We start from the raw sequence: 26055 nt of genomic DNA, 5'->3' as shown, positions 1-26055 counted from the left end.
TTAATATTCAGGTTTTCTTCATGAGCAGGAAAAGTCTTTAAATATGTAGTACATCCATCTAAATTTTCAGCTGATGTGCATACTAGTCCTCATAAAACTAACTACTGTTGCTGACACTATTAATCTGGCTAGGTTTTGTTTATGTCTTGTTAACTGGGTTTCATGTTAAATTACCACTGAAGCACCTACACAGGTACTTTGCTGTAGTTATATAATTGTAAGGACTCGTTCTAAATCTATTCTTTTGCCCTCTCTCCCTGACTCTCTCTCTCTCTTTCTGGTAACAGTGTTCGTTCCACTTCTGTTTCATTAAATGCCCTTGCCTTACGTTTGTCTTGACTGGCTTCTATTTACAGAAATTGTAAACCAGTTGAATGCTCTGAGCAGCTTAGATGAAGATCAAGATGACTGCATAAAGCGAGCAAATATGCCTTCAGCTAAATCAGCCAGTTCCTCTGAAGGTCTATGAGCTTTCATCCTTTCTTTCTGTTTCTGATTGTATTTACTGTGACCCATTACCTTTTGACTCCTGCCTGTATTCAGCTGTCAGTTTTATCTCTGTGCTTCCACCCAGCATGACTCTCAGTAATTTGTAGTGCATCCAACAGGTAACAACATGATAGAGAAAGAGCCTGTCTCCGCTACAGCTCCGTTGTCATCTGATAATGAACAAGAAAGAAAAAAAATTACAAAACAAAAAAGAAAAAGAAACCACCAGACCCTAAGCTTAAAACATTAGTTGTGTAGTCAGTAATATTTGACCTTTCTAAAGTGACAAAATGTCCCCTCTCTGCTTTTATGTGCACGTTACATTCCAAAAATTAAAATTTCCTGCCGATAGTTAGCATGTATGGGAACAATCAAAATCACTATATTTAGCTTGTTAGATGTTCTGCAACATTTATTTAACGAAGAGAAGAGAAGGCTTTCTTAGTAGTCATTTCTGTTACATAATGTTCTGGTCAGCGAATAGAAGTTTCATTCATTTCACCTTTTTTTTTTTCCCTTTGTTGATGTACTTACTGGACTGTGTTAACTTAGTCGTGCAGTTCGTGCCATTCCCTGGTGCAGTGTTTCGAGGGACTGTTGACACGGGGCTTTTTGAGCTTCGGATATGTTGGATGAACGGCTTGTATCTATTTTAAAACAATATTCCAATTTGTTTGTAGAGCTTATCAATAAGCTTAATTTTCTGGATGAAGGAGAGCAAGACCTGGCCAATTCTAGCACGAACCCTTTTGGTGATCCTGACGCAGCAGAATTAAATCCATTTGGAGACCCTGATGTAGAAGGTAAGGAATTTGTTTTACATAATTCATCGCTGATTGCAAATGCTTAGTGAAACGTGATTTTTATTTCTGTGAGGGCTACAAATGAAAAATTTTATTTTGATTAAATACAATTATTTCATGAAGCACTGAGGTAGCAATAGCAGTGATCCAGTTGCCACTAGAAAATTGATTTATCCTTTGAGTCACATCCTTTGTATTGAGTCACATTCTGTGTATTTGCCACTGGGGGCAGTTGAAGCAGAGACTTTTGGGGCTGTCAGGTGTGTTACCAGTACTTACCTCGTGGTATGAATGAGCAACACATACTGTCAAACAACCCTGCTCCATGTGGGTCATGGTTTATAGCATAATTTCCTTCACTGCAGTCTTCACTGCATCACAGCTATTCTTGGTTAGCACTAATCTTCATTATTACAATTTAATTTTCTTTTATTCTTCCTCTTTTTTTTTTTTTGCTTTTATGGCTTCCTCAGTTAAGCCTTCTGGCATCGTGCCTTGCACCACATGTTAGGTGTTAATCCCCTTTCCAGACTGACATGCCCATTCTTGTTCCATTTGGGTGAGATATACAACCCCTGTAAATATTTAATCTGATAAGATTTGGGCCGTAAGAGCAAAAAGGAGCACCAGGACAGCAAACATCTCTGCTGTCCTCAACTCTGTGCCTGGATATGCAGCTCCCATATGCTGGATGTATTCAGCTTGCAACTTCTCAAAAAGCCAATTCATAGTTAATTCCCAACCTTTCCTGTTCAAAGCTCCAAGACTTTTCTTCCTACAGAAAATACCAAGTCACTCTGTAATGGCAATGGAGAAGAACCTCACTGAGCAGGAGCAGCCCAGGGTGCAGCCAGGGGATTTCTAAAGCCAGGTCAAAGAGAATGGGTTTCTAAGCTGCAGTTTCCACCTGTGGTTACTACCTTTCTTTGGACAAGCTGAATGTTTACTCTCAACACAGTTTTTCTGTCTTCAGAGTCTGTAGAGAAAGATGTGGGTGGAGATCAAGTCCTGTCATACTTTGGCTGTGGTGTGGCTCACAGTTTGTATTTCTGAAACAGGGACATTGCACTATCTTCTGTATTTGGCAACTGAAGCCATAAAGCTACTCTCCTGGACACCTTCTCCCTTCTGTGAAGTTGTTGGGTTTTTCTGTAGCTGCAGAAGTGAGTTGTTTGAGCTTTGTAGATACCAAAATATATGGATTAGGTTCTGCTGTTCTTATCTTGGGCTTTGTTTCCTGTCTGTTCCTTGACAGTGAATTCCCTTAGGGTCATGGAAGGAAGCAGAATAAGTAGGAATGTAAATCCCTCTTGTAGTCCATAAGTAACTTGATTTAAGACACTCAGCCTATATTGCCTTCTTCCTTCTCTGCTCTAGAAAGAAGAGCTCCCTTCTCCATGGAGAAAGCTGTACAAGTCTCATCCTACCTAAACTGCTTCTTCCAAGCTCAGCTTTCCTTTCAAGGGAGAACCCATTCTGGAAGAAGGCAGTGGGAGTTCTGGCCACAAAGTACAAGGGACTCTTTGTCATTTTGGGGACAGGGAGAAATAGCTGGTGTTGTTTTTTAGTACTGGAGTAGCTTGATACCTTGTGGCAAGTTCACTATGAGCAGCCTGCATCCAAGACATCAGGCTGCTTATGTTCCTAAAACACTCTCAGTGTATCAGGAGCATGGTTTTTTGAGTTGATTCTTGTTCTTTTGGTGACATCTGCCTTTACTGTCATGTTCAGTCATAGTCATGGACGCTTTTCCATTTCCCTGGGTCTGTTCTGTGCACTTGGGACAGTCTCTGTGATCAGACTCTTGGGTCCCATCTACAGCTGTGGGCAGTAATGCTGAGCTGTTGGGTGTGTGAATACCAAGTATTCCTCCCACGCACAGTCACTGTCATGCAGCAGTCAACATACAATAACAGGACAGTGATTGGGATAAACAGGGTGTCACTAGATTCTTCCAACTGTGTCATAAGGTGTTTTTTATTTGGGTGGGATGGGCCTTCTGTAAGGTTCATGTGACTGTGTCTTCCTGGAGCACTAAACCAGGCTGAAAGATCTGAGGGGTTCCAGGCTATCAGACAAAGAGTGGGACATCTGGTGTGGCATTTTAAAAGCTTTAATGTTTTGATGAGTGGCTCCTGAGGGATTCTTCTTTTTACCTCAGACACCTCTGAGAAGCACTGGCTGTTCCACTCCAGACCTGTCTTGTCCCTATAATGGGAATTGGTTGTGTTCCCATTGCCTTGCTTGGCTTCTTGACATGTGCCTTTCCTCCACTCCTCTTCCTCCACAGAGAGTTGAGGGGGAGAAAAAATGGTGCTGAGACAAATTAGAGAAGATGGTTTTGGTCTTCAGCAACAGCAGGAATCTGCTGTGTTTTCCTGTGGCTAATTGGATCAGTGTCTACATGGGAAGCACCTAGACATGACTATTTTCAGGAGATTTGCCTTTGTTTTGAACTACATTTTGAAGCTACGCAATACCGTAGCTGTTCTCATCGTGTTGCCCAACTGCTGAAGGCTGCCCTGTTTGTGTCCCATTATTCACTCATGGTTCTTCTATTCTGAGACCTCAGTGGAACTTTTATTACTGCTATCTCTTTCTAGGAAGCTCTTTGAGACTGTGCCTGCTTGTTTGCTTTTGCATCCTGAAGTGAATGTAACCTTTTTGGGGGCCACCCCAGAAGCTCAAGAGCATTACAGAGGTTCAGGAGTTTAAGGCAGGCTTTCTCCTACAGGCTTAGAGAGTCACATTACCTGTTTCACTTGTCTTGTGATCTGCTTAAATCAAGAGATTAACTTTTTATGTGTGCAGGGATGAAGCATTTTTCTGTTCACTTACATGTTAGTCTCTTTATCTTTTTATCTGGACAAGGCATAATCTGGAACTTAGACTTTGCGAAAGTTCAGAGTCTCCTGTAGAATTTGTTACTTAATTTCCCCAAGAGGTGCAGAGCAGCCAGCTGGAGCCTCCTTTCCTGAATGCTTTGCCATCAGATGTGAGGAGGCACGATGCGCCATTTGGCAGAGATATTCCGAGCATATTCCTATCAAGCCTTTAACGTGGGTGCTCAGAGTCACCCAGGCTATGAATATGTATGCACTGACAGTCACTCAAAGAGAAAGGAGGATTACTTGCCAGTAGATACTTGTTTCCTAGACAGATATTTCTTGTGTCTGTTCACAAACCAGCTACTTTCCCTCTATCTTCCTAATCCCATAATCACTTAACCCTGGGAATGTGGGGTGGAAAGAAACTAAAGGCGTGAGTGCTTCCAGCATCCGTGTGCACGCTGTAGGTGTGGTGCATGCAAGAGGGTCAGCAGCAAGCTGGCTCTGGGTGCTGCTGGCATTTAAAAAGTCCTCAGAGTCAGTGATCTCACTCACACAGTGGAGTGGATGTGCATACAAACAGCTCACCTCAAAAAAATCCTCAGATGTGTTTCTTGGTAGACATGTCAAATTGAGGCTTGTTCCCTCTGTATCTACTAGTTCAGCTAGATGTTAGAAATATGGGAAAATCAAAAATAATGTCTTTGAACAGGATATCTCTACAGCTTTATACTAGACAATCTTTACATGGTTATATGAGGACTGCCTTTTGGATTTTTGCATTTCACAGTGCAACAGACTTATAAAATCAGTTAATTTTTGTGCAAAACATTTACTTGGTGTTAGTCAACATATACAATAAATGCAAGTAGAAAACTGCAACACACTTTCATCACTCCAGATTTTTTTTTAAATTAGGTGGGGAATACAGATTTTGAAGTTGCATATGACCTGTACAACACGCACAAGACATGAGGGTAACTCTTTGCTGGCACCCCTGTCATTTAGAGCACCATTTATTTCAGCAGTGTATTTCATTACCTTGTGTGTGGATTCTGAGCTCCCTGCCGAATGTTTTGAACTGAAAATGAAAACAGTGTTACAGAGCAGCACCAAACCCCAAATCATTTCAATATAGTCCTTCACACAGAGCAGCACAGGAACCAACTGAGAGGAAAATGGTGACTTCGTTCCTTCCATTTCTCCATGAAAAGCGGCGTGTTGCGAGTATATGAATAAAAGTCACAGCAAATCACCGGTGCTTGATGGTGATGCCAGTCATGACTCTTTCTAGAAGCACTGGGCAGTTCCATTTTTGCTCTGTGCTGTGCTGGGTGCTCACATCCCATGGTGCCTGTTTGCCTGCCAGTCAGGCAGTCAGTGGCGTAACCGAGTATCTTTCACATGTGGCTTGTTCTTTCATCCTCTGCCAAGGGGAAAGTGGTATGTGCGATGTTTTGGTGGAGGTTTTGTTTGGTTTTAAGGGATGTGTCACAATATGTTTGTGTTACAAAAGGCAAGTGGGTTGAAGGGCAGGGTGATTTCTGGAGATGCTCTGGCTGATTGTGCAGATAGGTAGTGCCAGGATGATTATTATCACAAACAGTCTTTCTCGGTGGAGTTAGGGCAGGTAATGTTTCCAGAATCTGGCACAAGAGCAGCTGGTGCTTCTGCTGTAGTAATACTTCTACCTCTCTTGTTGTCACTCCTACCCCTGTGGCTTTATTACTTAAGCATGCAAAATTATTTTGTGTTTAACCCTTGAAGTGCCAAACTGCAAGCATTTTTTCTCTTTTTTAAAAAATTTGTATCAGTGTAGAGACTGGAGTCATGTGTGGAGCTGTGATAAATGATGTGGGGAAAGCAGGGGAATCTGTATTGCCTTCTGAATGTAAAAGCAGCTTCAAGAGGGAAATAGACCTCTTCTAAGCTGTTGTATATTTAGCCTGCCAAAGTGCACTTCCCGGCATCATTAGAAAATGAGTTTGTTACAGAAGAGTGACAAGTGACAGTGGGTGTGGCTTCAAGAGCAATGCTGTTGAGTCATCATCATAACTTAATTTGTTGCAGAGAGTCTTGTGATGACCAACATTCGACACAAAACTAGTCCTAAAGAGTTTCAGAGACCCCAAGGCGGAGAACCTCTTTGGGCTCAGGTGGAGACCCTTGTGGGAACCCTCTGTCTCTGTGGGGACATTGAAGGAAGCAGAAGGGGAGGAGAATAATGTCCTGGATGGCCAGAGTAGAGAGAACAAGTAGCCAAGTTAAGTGGGTTCTAGCTGAGCCTCTACAAAATTCTGCCTATAAAAGTGTCTTGAGAATGACATTTTTAGAAGCTTTTTTAATTTTAGTCTGCATGTAGGATTTTGTGAAATATTTTAGTTAATAGGGGAGCCAGAGGGTCTGAGCACTGATATGTAACACTGTCAGTAAGCCAAACATGTATTTACTGTTGAGCCAATGAAAAAGAGAAAGAATTTTGTCATAGTTAGAGTTACAGCACTTGATCCAGTGTTGAAATAGAAAGAATTGCAAAAACCATTTGCATTGCCCCTTAAAATGTATCAGATTTAAACATGCATTTAACTCATTGTTTCCAGGAGACACTTAAAAACAAATCAAAAATAAAAGCTTACACTATAGTTTGAAGAGATTGTTTCCCTGAATGTTTTCTACTTCGGGATATATTACTGACTTTCCTTCTTGTGTGTTATCAGCAAGTTTCCCTCAGATATGATAATGTGTATTTATCAACAGATTCATGTGCAGGTGCAATGATCCATCATAGGGACCTGCAGAAGCAACCATTTGTAGTTTTCCACTCCCTTGATAAAATGTTCTAACATTTGATCGAAGTTTAAAGTAGTAAAAAGTTTTGTTAAAGCTTTGTCAATAAGCAACACTATTTGAACAGGATGTTGGTATTTTTTTCTGCATTTCATTAGTTTATTTTTGCTTTTTATATGGAACTGTCTTCTCAGGACACATCTCCAAAGCACTTCTGCTCGGTCTAGTTCATCAAAGCACTAAATGTGTGGGTAATATTTGGGTATTATTCTGACTACCATGAGCTTCAAGGCATGGAACATACAGGATATACTGTGTAGGCATTATATATACAGTGTATACTGTGTATACATTATACATTTGACTCCCCAAAAATTCTGCCTTAAATGCTTTATTTTCCCTTCTCAGTTAAGCCATAGACCTTCAATGGTATTTCACTGTGGCTTTCTCTGAAACAGCTTTCTTACAAGGATGTGGTGTTATGAAGAGTAAGATTAACATTACTAAGTGTCTTTGTAACAAATGTTGTATTGCTGTATGGAGATTTATATTACTCAGTATCCAGAAGCAATTCCCTTTAGAATATCAGACACCACAGAAAGGATATTACACAGAGAACAGCATGCAGCTCCAGCTTGCCAATAACTTTTTGTTGTATAGTCCAAATAACAGATGAATAATTTGATTATCTGTCTCTTTAGGGTTAATTTAAATTCATTTTTACTCTGAGATTATGTATTGTTACCAGGAGCACATGTGTTTTGAAATGTGATTACTGGTCATACTTAATAGCTGATTTTTTGTTCAGTAATTTTAAGAAATTAGAAGGCCACCTACTTACTATCACCATTTTAAAATCCAGTAATATTAAAAAATACAGGATATCTTTTTTCTTTATTAAAAGCTCAAATAAACAGTTAACATTTTGTACAAAATTGGTACAAATTGGCTAATAGTTTGTGGAAACATTTTAATATCTGTTGTGATACCATTTATATGACAAATATGAAAACTAGTAACTAATTATGTTGAAAGAGCTGTAGTGAGAAAATGCAGCCTATTCAATATAGTCTAAATGAAATTAACTTTTTAAAGACCTATTTTTGAATAAACAGGCATGAAAATTCACCTAAGGCTATGACTTTATGTATTGAGAGTTAAGAAGCAGACCTTTTCATATGCCTTTAAAATATGAAGATCTGATAAAATGGTTTTAAATTTTTAATTCGTTAAATCTGTTTAACATTTTTTTTTCTTATTTGGTAGAACTTCCCACTGAAATAGCTTCATCTTCAAAGCCAGAAGAAAGTTTCTATGCTGACAGTTACAATCCATTCAAGGATGAAGATGCCCCAGAGTACTTAAACCCATTTGATGAGCCAGATCATGCGCCTGAAGCACCTGGAAGTGTAAGAGATTCTCCTCCACAGCCTGCAAAAAGGAAAAACGTCAGGCCAGTGGATATGAGCAAATACCTCTATGCAGATACCTCTAAAGCTGAGGAGGAAGAGCTGGATGAGTAAGTATGATTCTTCATCTTTCAGCAGCTTTGCAAGCATTAGTAGTGGGATCCCTGGCTTAATCTTGAGGTGTATTGGGTTGAACCATGGTGATCCTTAATCACCTCCTTAGGACAGACTCATCCTTAGGCAGCTCAGCAGCAGCAAATACCATACCCCCAGGTCATGCTGTTCAGCTGAACATGAGCAGTGAGGAAACTTTCCTTTGCCTTGTTGATAGCAAATGAGTCTGTGGACCTTTCTGGCACTTCATGGCCTGACAATTGCAAATGAGCCAGAAATTAAGGAGCAGCAGAGCTTGGTCCTTCCTCCCCTTTTTACCATTATTTTTACTACATAAAATAATAATTTTTGCTAATGATAACAGAGAGTTTGTTTTATCTTGACGCAGTGTGTAAAAAAGGAAGAGCATTTTGAAATCTGCGTAGCACATCTTTAAAAGTTTCATAAACTGAATATGTGGGAAAGATAACACCATAAGCACTTACTTAGGTTGTTTCTTTTATCATGACTACACACAAAGCCTTTATAACTCACACTGACTGCCTTGTATTATAGTATAAAAACTATCCAGGAGGGAGAGCTTTTTGCAATTGCTGCACAGCTCGGGAGGTTGGAAGGTGTATCCCTAATCCTTGTTTGTGGTCATTAGTCACCAACCACACCACTCATGAGACAGTTTATGGTGATCACATGTGAGCAATTTTACAGACAACAATTCTAATTAACTTTACATTATTTAATTATCTCATTTAATTTTACATTATTTAGTGAGATTTATTGTGGCATGACATGTGCATTACTTTAATATTAACACAGGTATGGTATCATAATCTTTCTCTGTTTATAGCTGTGGTCTAGGAAATGGAAGGATTCCTAGGCACTGTAATAGAAACATATGAAGGACACTGCAGAGTTTTTTCCTTTTTAAGCTCTGTGGCCATGGATTTGATGTTGTTGTTTGGTCTGTGAAGAGTAAAACAAAGAAATAATAAAGGGCATTGGGAGTGTTGCCTCTGCCAGCTCCATTTATCAGGACAGTGTGTGAACAAACAGCACTGGCTGCTGTGTCTTCAGAGCACAGTGTGATCACGCTGCCAGCCACACCAGGCATTCCTGGTCATTCACTGGTCACCAGAATCCTTAAGGAATAAAGGTGTGTATATTTTACACCCACCAAGACATAGGTATCGAGAACAGCAAAGATTGAGAAGAGCAGAAAGAGAAAAAGCTGCGTGGATAAGCAAGTGAAGAATTTTCTCTGTTTTCTGTTTATACTCTCATTTCCACCCTAAGCACATCTGTGCAAAGGGGCTTGTGGCAGGGTTGTAACCCTTCCTTTTGCTGTGGACTGAACTTTAGTCCTTGGTTTACAGCAGCCTCCTTCTTGTTTTAATGACTTCATTTGCTTCATTTTTTTCCCCCAAAGATAAAAATAAATTCCCCGTGGGTGGATTCTACTTGAACATAAAGCTGGTCTGTATTTTCATGATAAAGCAACATCCCATGGGAAGATGGAAAGATAAGGAGTCAATAAACACTGTAAAATCAATTTTTTACATTTTTACATACATTTTCTATGTCCTGACCCCTAAAGTAACCTTCCCCTCCACATTTTCCTCTGAAGTTACAGGAGCAATACATCATAGAAAAAGACCTGGACACCACTTGTTGAATGCATTGGGTAGAACTGTGGCAAGGAGAACCTTTGAATCTTTGTACTGAAAGACTCTGGAGAAATCAGTGTAATGATAAAAGTCCAGTCTAGAAACACAGGACGTGATATTAGCTCATGTCTACAAACACTATTTTGTCATTAACTTTCAAATTTTTAAGTAGAAAGTTTCTGCTAAGGCATGGTCTGTTGAGCACCAAAGGTGAAATTTTCACAGGCAGTGCCAGTTGGTAGTTTTTGGGTGCCCTAAGTCATGAGGGTTTACGTCCAGATGTGTATTGTTCTTTATCTATTCTGAATATTGATGCTTTTATTACCTGCATAAGTGGGTAATCTTCTTCCAAGCCTATTGAAGTCTAGGCTTCAGTATCAATTTGTGGTAGAGAGTTCCACAAGAAAACAAGATCTTTAATGAAATGTGTTTCTTTGGTTGATGGTAAATAAATTCTCTTTCCAATTCAATACTACCTCTTCTGCTGGCTAATCAAAACAACAATTAGTAGTATTGGATTTACCTGCCATAAACATTTGTTGTCCTGTCTATCTCTAGCATGTTCACCATTCCTTGTCACTTGTCTGAGTGCTAACTTTTTCAATCTCTCTTCATACAGAAGTCTCTTCATCTCTCTAATCATTTCCACCGCCCGTCTCTGGATCCTGTTATTTCTTCTGCTATGTGTCTATTTTAAGATGTGTTGACTTGGCCTGAGCAGTGTATTCAAGACAAAGCTGAACAACTAAGTCATATCATGAGAATAGAAAACTTTGCATGTCATTTTCAACCTCTCTCATAACATCTTGTCTTTTAATTTTAATTTTTTTTTAAATTCTGTTTCATTTTTGACTGTCACTGGTCATGGGCTTTCTCCAGGTGTCCTTTTAAACCTATAGGTGGAAGGCATGAAATGGTAGAAATGAAAGGCTCCTGACTTACTGTTGATCAGGAAACACAATGTGTTTTTACCCCTACGTCTTAAATATTTAATTGGACTTCACTCAATGTGCTGCTTGGCATTTTCCTCTTCTATTTTGTGTGAAATGCTGTGATGTGTGCTGAGAACACAGACACACCAGTTAGCATCAGGACCCTTGTCCCACTCTGCTCTGGCAGATCCCTAGTTCTGATTCTGGACTTGGAATTTACATGAAGTGCCTTAAGAGCTGAACTCTGGCTCCAGTTTTGTAACAGGCTCTCACTGTAATCCTGTAAAAGGTACTTGGCCTCACTGCACCTCTGTGAAGGATTTACCTTGGGTAATTTGCTTTGTTGAAATATATTTGACTAATGTTTGTGAAGATAACTAATACTTGGTAACACACACAAAGCACAGTCAAGCATAAGCATCATGAGGCATTGCATGGTGCAGAGGGACTAGGTGAGCCAGGACATTTATTCTGCTGTAAAACTCTGCTCTCAAACATACTTCCTCTGGCTAAGTTCTCATATCTAGCTAAAGATAAGCAACACATTTTCCTTTTGTTAGTTTGGACATTTCACTGTTAGTGGAAAATTCTGCTTTTGCCTTGTTGAATTTTATATGTTAAAATCAAAACCACCTGTTAGTGGAGGACAGCACACCTTGAAAAGTTAATTATTTGAAAATTGCACAGTTCACAACTACTGAATGTATAATGCTTTCAGCCTTAGTACTTCTGACTGGCAATATTGCCTTACTTTTTAGTCCTGCGACACTGACAGCTTTGGGTTTCCTCATGAGTAAAATATTTATTTTTAGGTTTTGGGTTTTTTTTCAGCTCACTGGTAAGACTGATGAAAATAATTTTTAAATTGGTCAGAATAAAACTTGCTTTCCAATATCATTTGGCTCTGTGGCTTCTTATCTCATTAATCATTGTATGGCTTAAAATTGTGCTGTGTAATTGGCGAGGCTATCGAGTTGCCATCTGCTGAAGCTACCTGTTGCACAAGAAGCCACAAACCACCACATTGTCAGTGACAGTTTAATGCCAGGTAGTTTGTCAGGTCTGGGATTTTTTAATTTTGTGGAGAGCAGTCTAGTGTCTCTTTAAACAAATCATATTGTGTGGATCAATTAAATAACTTCACAGAAGCAGTAAGTATGGGGCTGACCTCAGAGAAAAGCACTTTAATATTTTCCAGCTAAGGCTTTTTTCAGCCAGACTATTCAGATGCTTTATTTCTTGTAGAGCATTGTGGAAGCTGTTGGACCTAACTCTTCTACATATATCAGGTCCTCATGACTTCAAACTTTATAGTTTGTTTAGGAAAGAACCGTTTTAGTAGGTTTGTTTAGGAAAGAACCATTTTAGTAGGTTTTTTCTGTATTAAAATGAATTTTTCAAAAATCTTGCTCAGTATTTGTAAGACCAATTAAAAGTAGTGCAGAGAGGAAGGTAGAAAGCAGCTTATGTGCATGTCTGTTCTGTGCATGTGCCTGTGTCTGTTTCTGTCACCAAAATATGGGGGTTTAGTCTGGCTTTCAAGCAAGTTCTCTAGAGAAAAAAAAAGCAGTGGCTTCTCTCCTTTTAGCACTTCCTTCTGGTGGGTGCAGAGGGTACAATTCTTCAGGATGACACCTGCAGCACAGGCAACTCTGGAGCATAAAAATTCAAAAGATGGTTCTTCCAAACCTGTTTACTCTCATTGATAAGGTGTCTGGTTTTTTCTCACACCAAAACAGTTTTAACACCTTACAAATATAGCTTTCTAATTCAGAGTACACAGGTAAATTCCTGCCAAACATGCTGTGCCTGTTGGCTGTTCTGAAGGCTGACTCGTTGAACTAAATAAAACCTTGTGCTGTCCCATAGAATGCATTGTTCTTCAGCCTTTATCTCTTTTATCTTCATTTTCACCTCCCTTTGAACTCTCTGGTGTCTGAAGGCAGCTGAGCTGGGCTGTCAGCTAAATTAGAGCTACTGACAGCTGGATGCATTCTCCACTCCAGCCTGAATACCCTCCTTTTCCTGCTGCCTCCCAGGGAAAGCACCCTTCTGTTTTCCATTTAACTTGTTCTTTTGGTTTCCTTTAGTTCTGATTGCACTGGTGGCTTTGCACTTGATGGGCAGCAAAGTGGGAACACCTGAAAGTTGCCTTCAGTCAACAAATGAGTTATTTTAGTGTTAGTCTTTCCTTTTGCTTCAGAAGTTGGATGTCTTTTTCTGGAAGGAGCAGAAGCAGCAGATTCTTAGAAAGGTCTGGAGGTTTTATGCCTGATTTTCACTTGTATTCTTTGGTAAACTTTCTTGTTCAAAAGTAGACTTATTTTCTGTGGTGTGGGTTATGAACTGCTTGCTTTTTCTCAGTGAAAAGAGCATGACTGCAAATTGTGTTAAAATAAACTCCACAGTCAGGCTATGTGACTGAAAGAAATTTTCATACTAAAAGTACAAACAAATGGGAGAAATTTGATGTTGTGTGGAAGGCAACTGGATGAATAGTTGGTTTTTCACTTCTCCTCAAATTCTGCTGTTGCAGTTCTTAAAAAATAGTGTGTACTACCTCCTGACTCTTATACTGAGAGGGAATTTGTGAATGGATCTAGCAAGGTAGACTCTTACCTGATGCATTAGTGTTTCCATCTTGAGTCAAATTCTAAGAGAATTCAAGGGACTGAGGTTATTTGTCATGGTTAGCTATGCTGTGTATAGTTGTATGCAGATAGATTTGTTGGAAATCATAGATGATAAATATTTCTTGCAGGGGAAATAGGGACTAGAAAGGAATAAATTAATGTATCCATTTCAAAACTAACTCTCCAGTTTTGGATTGCAAAATATGAAAAGCGAATAGTAGTAATAATGAAATAATTCAGTGCAAAAAAGGTTCCCTTAAGTATCCCTTAGCAGGATACAAAATTGCTGGCTCTACTAAATGTCTAGAAGAAGCCATTATTTGATGACTTATTGATTGATATTTGATGCATCAAGCTAACATAAAATTCAGCAAATTTACTTAGGGTGGGACAAATGCAGAGTTGGATCATGGACACCTGAGTTAAGGATAGTTCTTTGGACTGCATCTACTTGGTGGAAGATGTTTACTCTGTAACATTCTCAAAAAAGGTTTAGTTATAAAAGGCACTTTCAAAATAGACAGGTGATTCCTACTGGTGTCTGCAGAGAGGTCTGTGCAAGTCAGATGTGGTTTTCTTACAGTATTCTCTTATCCAAAGAGGAAATGGTGTGCTGCCTGCAAACTACAGAGTTTGAAATACAATTGATACTATGTACTCATGGTGGCCAAAATTTTCAAACCTGGACAGCCAAGAGTGAGGTCTCCAAAGCCCTGTAGGAGTACAACTGTTCCAGTGGCCTGATTTTTAATTGTTCTAATCAAACATTCTTTATTCTGTTTATTAGAGTGTTAAACGCCCAGCAGCTTTACTCACATTTTTTGGTATTGGTCTTGTCATAAAATCAGATCACTCTTTGGTAGATAGGGAAGTATAATTGAAGAGTTAGCTTTTTGCAGCTGATAAAACTTCTGCAATTTACAGGACTTTGTAAAAATTATGGAAATTATGACAGAATAATGCAATTTTAGCTGTTGTAACTCACTTTTCAATTATAGGAAAAAGTAGTATTTAAAAGCCTATAAAGGTAAAACATATTCTTATGTAGGATAATAAAAGCATTTTAGTCATTGACTTTCCTAAGCAGGTCTTATTTTCAATTTTATTTCCAAGCAGATAGCAAAGAAATGTGTTTCCCTTCTTTTAATTAGATCAAATCCATTTTATGAACCAAAATCAAGCCCTGCTTTAATTAAAGTTGCTCTGCAAGGACCGGAAAAGAAGATGAAGAGAAAGGCTCCTGAGCCCCCAAACCTCCTGCCAAAGACAGAGATGGGCATGGGTGAGAACATGTCAGCAATTCCTGCATCGAGGGACCTTTCCTCCTCTCCTAAGGTAAGCTTTTCATACTCAAATTTTCTCTTTGTTCATAAGAGTACCTTTCTGTGCATTGTAAACATCCTATTTATTCTGCAGGCATCTTAAAAGCTTTGCCTGTACTTAATAAGCTGTTGGCTTGTATCTATTCACTTGGTTCATAGGGAGGGTGCAACAGTAGGAGCTTGCATTTTTACTTTAAGGATTTAATGACAACAGGAACAGCAACTGCAGCTTCAAAGAAAAGAGTCTTCTGGTAACCAATGTTACAGGACAGCTGGATATGCCATTGAGAAGGAAGAAAATCGTGTTGAACAGTGCTTTGTCCTGATCTATTTTAATGCTGCTAAGCCTTGCCCCTGTTGAAGAGTCTCTTTACATATTTCTGTCATAAATCTGGGTTTTAAAAGCTTTGTACTTGATACTGTTTATTTGTATTGGGATTTATATATGTCCAAGTCCATAGCTAAGTTGAAGTAATTAAAAAAAAAAAGACAGTCTACTTTAAATCAGGTTAACTGTTTACTAGGAATGTAAGCATACTTATATGTGCACATCCATTTATATATGTCATGGGAAAATGAGAGTTAATTTTGGTGGAAGAGGTAATGTGAGGTGTGGGTGTTCTATTACTACAACAGCCAACTTCTGTCAGTGTGGATTTCTACTCCAGTGTTTCAGCAGTTAGCACCACTTGGGCTTTTTCTTTAAACAAAATAAGTGTTTAATAGAATAAGTTAATGGACCTTAGAAATGAATGTAATACATGGTTTTAAAGGTAGGAAGATGAAGACAGAATGCTTTCCTTCCAGTGTGTCTTGCCCAATGTATGCACATTGTCATCTGGTTTGCCTTGAATCAGAGCTGCTGTACTTTAATTTCAGAATTGAGTGAAACTACTTGTCATACCTACCATTTCATTGCATAATCACTCAGCCAGATTGCTCACATGTCCTTGTCCACTCAGGCTCTGATCTTGTTGTCATTTTACCACTCACTCAGGCTAAAGAGTATGAGACCAGAAATCTAATCTGTGTCTGCTCACTGCAAAACAAAACAGTGGAGTAAGACCACAAACACACGTCACAAGTTATTCTTGATACGCAAAAGTGCAACCAGGGATATGTGAAATCAAAGCACAGCAGTTTTGTAATGCTCTGACATGGGATTCAGTCCTGTTAGCTGGAGTTTCTGCATGAATTTCTGCGTGAAAAATGGCACATTATTTGATTTCCAGTGGAGTCTGGCCCTGGGGTCAAAGCAAAATGGCCAAAGCAAAGATTTCTGGTACTGCCAGGCTGTGAAAAGACATCTATGGAGATTTTTATCAAATTGTTTGGTGGAAATTGTGCCCTTCTTGCTCATTGTTTGAGGGGTGTTTTTTCCAGATATACATCCAAGGAAATACTCTTCTCTGTTTCATACATGTCTTTGCTATGCTGAAATAACATGTTCCTACTGAGTTTGGTTATTGTAGTTTTTGTCTACCCTCGATGAAGCTTTAGAGTGTCTGAAAGGTGGAATTGATTAAGAAGAGATTCAGCACTGAACTCAGTGAGAAGACTGTGCTGTTATGGACAGTCAGGTAGTTCCTGCTCTTCTGTGTGGCATTACTTGGTGAATATTTTGGTGCCTGCCTGCTTGCAGCCCACCTTTCTGCCACTGACCCTGAGGCACAGCTGAGATCAGCAGAGGTCCACCTCCTGAAACTCAGATATTCATTAGGGCTGGGAGGCAAGGCGGAGCTCTGTGCTCACATGCTCTTTTATAGGAAAGCTTTAATTTATTATTTTTAAACAAGGTTTTGGAGGATAGGAGACATTAGGGAAAGCTCCAAAGCAGATGCAGTGTCCTGGTTTATTATATTACAGTGGAAAGTTTTGCTGAGTGGGCGTGTTAAAATATTGTACGGTCACTTGCAATGCAGAAAGCTTTCTGTAAGCAGAGTCTTTTTTTTTTCTGTGCTTGAATTGTTTTGCTCTCAGATCAAAAGCACTTTACTTGGAATGCTTCTTGAAATTTGGAAAAGTACTGGCATTTAAAAGAAAAGAAACAGTATTCTCACAGCACAGTACGAAATAGTGCCCAGGTGGGACTTGGAGTGTTGGCACGAGTGGCTTATTTGTTGCTCAATAATAGAGACAATGTTTAGCAACTCCGGAAAAACTTCCATCCAAAGGTATAGGCATTATACAAACATGAACTTAGCACATGCCCTTATGTAGGGGGAATAGTCCTGTAGAGGTAAAGTTAGGTAAAAGGAGGTTAAAATAATGCACCTTATTCAGTGTTTTGTCCAAGTCTGCTGTGGACAGAAGGTTTTGGGAGCTATACTAGAAGCTAAGTGGTTTCAGCAGGTTCAGTTCCCTGTCTTTGTTGTTGTCATAGGAGATGTCTGTGGATCAGAAATGCTAATCTTTAAACTACACAAACACAGCGTTAATATTAGACCTTTAGAGTTTAAGGAAAAAGATTCCAAAAGCTCCTCTGCAAATCTTTGTCAGAGTATTTGGTGCTTGTTTTTCCTTCCCGTGCTAGTGGCGTTCATGACATTGGCTGAATCCAAGAACCACAAATTCTGTCATTGCCATCTACATACCAGGAAGTTTATTAGTGATGAGCAGTCAGTTACCTGCAAACCTTTTCCAAGCCTCTTTGATGTCTTCCTCTTGAGCAGCCCTTTTGATCTCTTGGAGATCCCCTGTCACCCATATTGGTGAGGAAGGATCAGTTATTTATCTTAAATAAGGTGGGGTCTAACACTCCATAAAGGTCCAGACAGCTCTTCAGCCCGCATTATTAGCTCAGTATTTGCCATCCCTGAGTTTGGAGGAAGTTTTGCTTTCAAATTTTATTATCTGTTCACATTTCCTAAAGGAATAGCTTAATTCCCTCCTGTCTTCCCTATCTCCTCCAAACTAATCTGAGTCATCAGAGAGATCTTAAAATGCAAAGTGTGAAATCTGGAATTATCCTGTGGTTAATCATCTCAAATGGCTTGAAAACTATGGTATGCTGACTCTCTTTAGGTGAGTCTGACAAAGTGCAAAGCTGTAATTAAACTGTTCAGTCATCAAACTGCTACACTGCTGTCAAGCCCAACTGAAGCCTTATTGGGCTTGTTACTGTCATACATGTGTTACTGCTCTTTACATGGTTTGGATGACCAGGTTCTGCCTTTCACAGAGGTGGTAGAGACTTTAAATTTCCCCCACTAGTTGACCTCATAGAAAAAGAAAAGTGGTGTCAGTGTCAAAATGTGGTATCAGACCAGTTTACAGTATGCAGATCAGTGCTCATCATTGCTTTAGCTGATTACAAAGTAGGCATATGAACTTCACCTGGGTGAAATCTCAGCCAGTCCCAGCGTTTCTTCTCTTCCCTGAGAAGAATTCATTACTTACCCAAACAAGTTACAGTGAATTTATTTGAAATAAGATCAGTCTAAGATCAGTCCCAGAGCTGGCAACTGTGTCTCGTGTAGAGAAGCTAAAGCAGTGTGTCTCTGCACAATCAAGGATTTTACTGTCTTTGTGAGAATGAGGGGGCAGGAGTGCTACTGAAAGGTCTCGTAATTTCTCCTGTTTTTAAGCTCTGGGAGCCTAGTTGGTTAAACACATGCCTTATAGAGTAACTGCTGCAGGCTGATGAGCTCCCAGCCTGGGATTTGGGAGCTCAGAGCACCATCTCATTGCTGCCTGCTCAGAATCTCTCCAAAAAGGAAACTCCTGCACTCCATCCTAGGGATAGATGTTTCGCTGGCAATACATGGTTGTATGAACAGACATAAAGTTGGTATCAGACCACAAGGTGCTTTTTGAACTTGACCTTGAATGGATTTTTAGTTATGCCTTGCAACTGATGAAAGTATATGGCACCAGGACAGGATGATAAATCAGCTTAAGATTGTCATTATTGTATACATCATTCTTGCCTTTATGAAGGTCATGGCATTATTGGTAATCATGAAAACACAGGAATTGGTTTTGGTGCTTTTAGACAAAAGCTTGTGATGGCCTTTTAAGTTGGTGGAAAAGGAGAATACACACTCACCTAATAGTCCAAAGGCATCTGTTAACATCTGTTTAACATCTGTTTGTTACCATCATTTTTAAAGCTCTCACTGTCTCTCATTTTAAAACTAAAATTAATTGTTTTGCATACCAAGTGATAATCTGCTCTCTCATGCCAGACAAGCTAGCTTTAAGCTCTAATGAAACATTTATAGGAAATACAGAATCATTTTTCTGCATTATATGTAACAAGCCATCTCCATCCAGTATCCTTGGTAATTTTCTGTATATCTGTAATGCTTCAGGATGTTCAGGTTTTTCAGAAAGATTTCTGCCTGATAGACAGTTTGTCCTTCAAGCACCAGAGGAGGTACAAATTACTTCCTTATGGAAGAAGTTCTCAGATACTTCTCAAGGGAATAAGAAGATTTTTTTTTCCTTCTCATTTATTATAAGTTAGAATAAATGCTTAGAGCACAAAACACTCAGGTAGCTTTAGAGGAAGGAGGAGAAGTGACATTCCATATAGCACAGCTCTCAAGATCTCAGAGATCCTAAAGTCTCCAGTTGCTCATTTTTTCCACTTTTATTTACGTCAAGATTATCAACCTTATGTGCCCAAACAGTAGGAAGACTTCATCCTGAAACACAGGTGCAGTAATGCAGCCAAGTGGAGGAATGACAGTAAACTCCAAAAGGGAAATAAAATCAATCGTTGTCTCTTGGTATCAAAGGTATCTCCAGCTGACCATTCATATAAGAGCTTCTAGCTCTCTGGAACATCTCCTTTAGTGATTTTGCCCCTTTTCAGCTTCATATTTGTTGCAAAGTTACAGCTCCTTTGCATGAGACCTTTGTCACTCCCTATGTAGACAGATGTTTGAAGCCCAAGGAAGACCTGGAAGGAGCTGCATAGAATTGGAAGGTGTCTATGGTTATGAACTTAAGCAAAAAAAAGGCACTCTGAGAAAATCTGCCTTTGCATGCAGCCCAAAGACATTTTTTCTTTTGATAGGAAGACAAGCTGCACACATAATATGAGCAGAGAGATAGCGAGATAATCATATGGAAGCACAGACCAGTCAAGCTTGCAGCTTTTCAAGTGTTAAAGAACAAAAGAGGCTCCATTTTTAAATACAATATTTAAGCAATTTCTTATTACTGTTTTCATGAGTTTTAAACGGTGTTTGTGAACTTGACTGTGTTGCCTTCATATTATTCCCACAATTGGTGCCAAGAGGAAACCAGTGTTAGACATCAAGACAAAAGGTGAAGCCAAGGCCTTCCTCATTCTGTGTGTGGCTTTTTGCCCTTCTGACTGAAGTATCTTGTGCTCATGCTGTCAAAAAGACTTAGGTGTTCCTCTATAGTCTCATTATCTCTAAGAGAGACGCTTCCTTCAGAATTTGAGGGTTAAAACCCTCAGTAATTTGCCTAAATGTTCCTGTAGCAGGAGTTTTGCCCAGGAGTGGAGGCAGAGCTGAGCTGCTTCCATCCTCAGCCCCTTACCTCTCTCCTTGTCCCAGGAGCAGTGAATGGGATCCTTCTCTCTCTCATGAATACCCTGTGTGTGATGCTAAGCTAAACTCTTGAACCAGATTTTGGACTGTGGTGGTTTGCTGTTGTTTGTTTATTTGTTTGTTTTTTCCCCTCAAGTTCACAGCTTCATCCAACCCGGATAAATTAGCAGAGCTGTTGGCTTGACTGTAGTGCCATGCAGCTGAGAGTCTGGTTTGTGTCACATGAAGTATCATAAAACAAACAGTTCTCTGAAAGGTCAGGTCTTAGGAAGCTCACACTGAGGACTCAAAAGCATTAACTTAAGAGTAACTAAAAGTAATTTAGAGTTTTGGGTTTTTCTGCGGATCTCTGTTTTTCTTCAGAAATACATGTATATGCTTTTATACAAAGGGTATTAATAGCAATGTATTTGTAACCATAATTTTTGAACACTTGATTTGGCAACTTTAAGTGCCACTACCTAAGTGTTTGGTTGTTTATTCTTTAGGTCCTTATTAGCAGTGGGGATGCAGATAACAGGTCTCCAGAGCTGTCCTAGAAAAATACTTTTCATTGCCAATTAACGTGCGTAATGTTCAGGTGGATAAGTGCTTGACTGCTTCTGTCATTTTCATGATTGCTCTTTAAGGTATTTGTGCATTATTGGTGCAATATATCTCCCACTGAAATGGATGGAAACTTTGTCAGTGCCTGCAGCAGTTGTGGGTTGCACCAGTTACCACTTCTGCAAAATGTCTGTGCAAGTAAGGTTTGGTAACTGCACCAGTGTTGTGACATTTCAGACCTCACTTCTCATATTTTACATTTAACTTACATTTACAAATGACAGCACTCAAATTTGTTGTCATAAAATATTACTTTAGTTATTGTGGAAAAATACGCTCTTTAGATATGTAATTGCAGTAATTCCTTATGTTTTATTTCACCTTGGAAGTTTAAGATTGTACACTATTCTGTGAGAAGAAAATCCTTCTCAGGCAGAAACTGGAAAACCCAACAGATGTGTTGTGTGACATAATGTTGCTGTGTGGTATTAAAATGCTAGCACCCACTATTGTATGTAGCCAAACTGTAACAAAAAATATTTATTTTGTATTTTTTTCAAAAATGACACCAACATGAGAATTCCTTTAATTTTTCCAATAGAAATATATGTAATGATTTATGTAAAATTATCCTTTTCTTTGAATGAAGTGCTCAACAGTGTGTCTTACTTCCATATGCAATGCTGGTCAAATAAGACTCCTATCCTGATTCAGGAACTGCTTCGAGGCTGCTGAGATCAGGGGAGAGGAGACAGCCTTTGGATTGTGAGAACACCCACACTGCATTTTGTGGGCTCTAACTTCCTCCATTAGGAGGTGAATGAAATGCTTGAAGTCCCAGGAGAGAGATGGGGAGAGTGACAGGGGGATCTCCAGAGGGAGAGCAGGGCATGTGAACCAAGCTCTGTGCTGCTTTTGAGATAAGTTTCCTGTTGCGCCCATTTCTGCAGGATTGGCAGGGGACTCATCTCCTCATGGAGGTGCCAAAGACATTTGTCTGAAACCTATCCTTAAAATATCCCTGAGATGCATAAATGCAAGGAAGAAGTTAGGAGCTGGCAAGAGCTTTGAGGTTTCTGGAGTGCTGAAGGCTTCCATGGCACTGTTTGGTTTCTCTCCCAGAGGACAAGGGGATTAGGCACAGACAGACAGAGCAGTCCTGGCCTGCCCAAATATCTGAATGACAGCATTGGGTCAGCTCTGGTGAGATCTAGTCTAGCTTCTGGGAGATGTCCTCTGAAAATGCCTATCCCTGATGAGCCTATTATTTTATTTTATTTCCTGTAAGTTATTTGCCTTCACTTCTCTGGCGGAAGGGAACTGAGGGGAGGCAGGCAGGTGGCACAAGGCCATGGGCTCCTGATGTAGGTGCTGGAAGTTCACCTTCCTGTGGTTTGTGTTAACCTTTTCAAAGCACCTGCAGGGCTTTGATTCTCGTGCTGGGCTTCACAGACTCGCGTTTAGTTCAAGCTTTGCTCTTTAAAAGGTAGGAGAAAGAAGGAACACTTCTCCTCTCCTAAGACCTTTGTTAAGTTACCATCAAAAATAAATCCTCAGAATCTTCACAACAAAAATCTGATAAAATGTGTCCTTTTTCTGTACAGTTTTGATACCTTATTATCAAGTTTCTTAGCAAGAGCCACACAAGCAGAGTACAGGACAGCTTTTAAACTGAACACTTAAATTGAAACCAAATTGATTCTTTCCAATGTTCCCTTGTGCCTAAACAGGACCTCAACACAATTTGTAAAATTTGGCATCGTTGCATTGAACTTTCAGCTGTTTCCTCGAGCTTTCTGCTGGTTTAGATAAAGCCCTGGGTTCTCTCTCCACCATCCATGGCCCATCCATGGTCTCTGGTGCAGTGCTCAGTGAAAGGAGCACATTAACAATGAGTCTGGTTCTCTGCTTGCCTGAGGGATGGGTTTGGTTCATCTTGGTTGGCAAGCACCTCAAATTGGAAATAAGTGTGCGCAAATAAATATTCCTTTGCTTCTGTCATGATGAGTTATGGACATATTACAAAAATAATTATCTTCCCTTCATAAATCAGTCTGATAGTTAACTTTGGTTTGCTTACTAATTCACTGTTCCTGCTAAATGTTCTTTGGTTTGGGTCAGACACTTAAGCATAGGAATAAATCACAGGTCTCAGCCAGGATGCTTTTTGTTGCTGGGAAAGAAAAATAAGCCTAAAACCAAAATGGATGGCATTTGTAAGCAAATCTACAGTGCAATGATGGCCCTAAAATGAGGTGCTTGTATTAGCTATTCCACTAATGGCTTTGTAGAAGTATTTGTAGATGGAATTTTGCCTAATTTATTTAAGACAGTGATCACTGTTAGTTTTAGCTGGGCAGGTTAGTGAAAGAGATTTGTTAAGTTAGATATATTGAGAGGTAAAATCCAGGAGAAAAAGGGAAGCTGTAGGTGCCAGGAGCCAAGCCTTAGGGCATGTGAAACACTCAGGTATTCTGTGTGTATGCTGCAGCCATACCCACCAGCAAATGCAAGTTAAGCACAAACCTTTTTTTAAAGGGGAGAAAAATCAAGCCAGTTAGAAGGGAAACGTTGTATTCCTGAGTTGCAAGGAGAAATATGTTGCCAATTCATATTGCACTAGAGCTCTGGTGACAAGAGGCTGCATAATAAAGCGAGCACTTGTGCGATAGTGCCGGCACACTAGCTGCATGTTCTACAACAGCATTTGCTAGCCATGTTCAACAGTGTGCCTGCTATCGCTCCTCCATTTGTTGAATTCAGGATGACCTTTGCATGAATAAAGTCAAATAGGATTAAGGCAGGAATTTTCAACAATGGGAAAGAGCAACAGATGTAGCCGACTTTGAACGTGGGAGGATTGTTGATGCACGGTTGCCTAAAGGGAGTGTCTGTGGTGACAAAAAAAAGGGGGGGGAGAAAACCCAACAATTTCCTAAAATATTAACTGCATAAAAGAAAAGAAAATAAATAGAAAACAATCCAAAGGAACTGAGTGATTCTGGTTTTTATTGGCATCAAGCTGAAGGCAGGGATTTTTGATTCACTGCCTCCTTTTAAATCTATTTCTATCTATTCTTTCAGCAGAACTCTGTTCTCTGCAACTGTCACTATATGAGCTGTCTGAGGGGTTTGTTGCATGCACCATATTTTTAGATTCGCATTTTTTCTGAGTAGTTTTAAGGAAAATAAAAATGGAGTATACAGGAGAAAAGAGATGTTGTTTTGCTAGAGAATCAGCCGTTTGAATACCAAATCCAGATCCTGCTAATATTTTTTGGTTTGATTTATCATGTGCAGAAGCATATTGCTAGATCTCAAATACCGTGTAAGCACTCTATGTAGAAACTGTTACAGAATAAAGGGGGGGAAAGGCTAAAAATATATTTAAAAGCAAGAACTCTTTCTGATATAACTTAAGTAGTTTTATGTGTCATTAGATATACCAAATTTGTTTTTATCTCAATAAAAAGAGAACATGGAAATATATTTTACTTTGCTTAGTTTCATTATTGGCAAGAGCTGTTCTTTAGTTTAGCTGATAGTTGTGTTAACCCCTGAATGATACTTCATAGTTTGTAGTAATGAATAATGCACAAAATTTAGATATCGCTCATATGTCTAATTCAGACAAATCAGCTTTGAAAAGCATGCATAGGGAAAGCTTTTAAAGTGTGAATGAAATCATGTGCTCTAGCTCAATGAAAGGGCTATAAATGAGCTAGCTAGAAACTAAAGCCATTAAGGAAATCCACTGTAAATGTTACGAAAAATATTAGTGAGCTTAATATATTGGTTCAACTTTAACATTTAAAAGCTTGATTAAACACTCACTGATTAAATGCTTAGACTACACTTTAAAGAGAGCTGTGCTGTTGAGAGGGCAGTCTCTCACAGTGGAAAAATCATTTGGATTCAGAGGATGTAGCATGGTGAAACATCTAATACCTCTTATCCTGCCTCTTCCCGTACTCCTTTAGAGCAGAGCTTGCTGGGGAGAGCTGTGGATTCCCACTAGCTGATGCCATGCCACGGGATACTCAGTACTTGTAACATGTCTACCAACCCCAAAATAAGGAGTATTTCAACAGACAAACAAAACACACACTAATAAAAACCCCAAACACACACTAATAAAACCGAAACAAAAAAAATTACCCCCAACCCCCCTGTTGTTACCTAGGGTGGAATATCTTGAAGAACACAGCTCTCTGGGTACTGGAGGCTTCATTACTCATTTTTGTTACCTTGGTAAAGGTCCTGTGATGTTTAATTTTGAGACTGGGAGCAACTTCATATGCATGCCTGGTATCTATAGCACCAAGAGCACTTAACTGTTGCTTGCATGGAGTGGATTAATGCCCACTGTGGCTGTAGAAAATTGCCTTTATTTCCCTGTGGGCTCAGTGTGGGGACCAACATTAAGCTCACAAATGTGTACATAACTGCTCACATTGTGCATGCACAACTGGGGCAGAGGCTGTCACAGGCACACAGCAAAGCCAAAGAAATACATTTTGAAAGAACAGTTAGAAGCTGACTGTTGCTCACCTGGATTTTTGTAAGCATTCTTGAGATTTAATGCAGATCCACTGAAGGCAAGGAGAAGTTGAGGTCCTTTAGTTGCCCCTCAGTTATGTTCCAGAGCAGTGAAATCTTTCCAGCCAAGGTTCCCTGAGTGTGAACTGGGGCAGGTTAGAGTTGTTTCTAACCCCTTAGTTGTCTTTTGTATGTTGGAAGGGTGATCCACAAGGAAGAATAGAGTCTCTTTTGCCTAGGTGGGCCAGCTAAAATCTTCATTCTCCCTCGCTTCATCAACACCTTTTAGACAAGGAACTGTAATCTTAAAGCCTTGCAAGGGTTGTGTTTCTTGGCTTGCTTCAATGCAAATACATCTTTAGAATCCAACTCAGCCAAACAACCTTTAAAAGTACCCTAAAACATTACAGCACTGTAAATAATTATAATGAAAAGAGTGGTTTTGTATTCTTTCTTTTTTT

The 26055-nt window shown here is 39.5% G+C and overlaps 1 protein-coding gene across 12 annotated transcripts in view; it reads left to right on the top strand.

Moving 5' to 3' along the window:
• The window catches only part of EHBP1 (EH domain binding protein 1), a 200855-nt gene that overhangs the window by 80458 nt on the left and 94342 nt on the right, over nucleotides 1-26055 (top strand). For 9 of the 12 annotated variants that reach the window (XM_085054353.1, XM_085054362.1, XM_085054361.1 and 6 more), the window contains exons 8-11: nucleotides 357-461; nucleotides 1170-1292; nucleotides 8174-8426; nucleotides 14811-14994. In XM_085054353.1, coding sequence (XP_084910479.1) covers nucleotides 357-461; nucleotides 1170-1292; nucleotides 8174-8426; nucleotides 14811-14994 — 665 coding nt within the window. The remainder of the gene's footprint in view (nucleotides 1-356; nucleotides 462-1169; nucleotides 1293-8173; nucleotides 8427-14810; nucleotides 14995-26055) is intronic. The other 3 variants (XM_085054363.1, XM_085054357.1, XM_085054356.1) reach the window with 1 other exon arrangement.

Source organism: Lichenostomus cassidix, chromosome 3, assembly GCF_008360975.1.
Source record: "Lichenostomus cassidix isolate B80296 chromosome 3, HeHo_3.0, whole genome shotgun sequence".
NCBI lineage: Eukaryota > Metazoa > Chordata > Aves > Passeriformes > Meliphagidae > Lichenostomus > Lichenostomus cassidix.
This window is presented reverse-complemented; position numbering and strand designations above follow the sequence as displayed.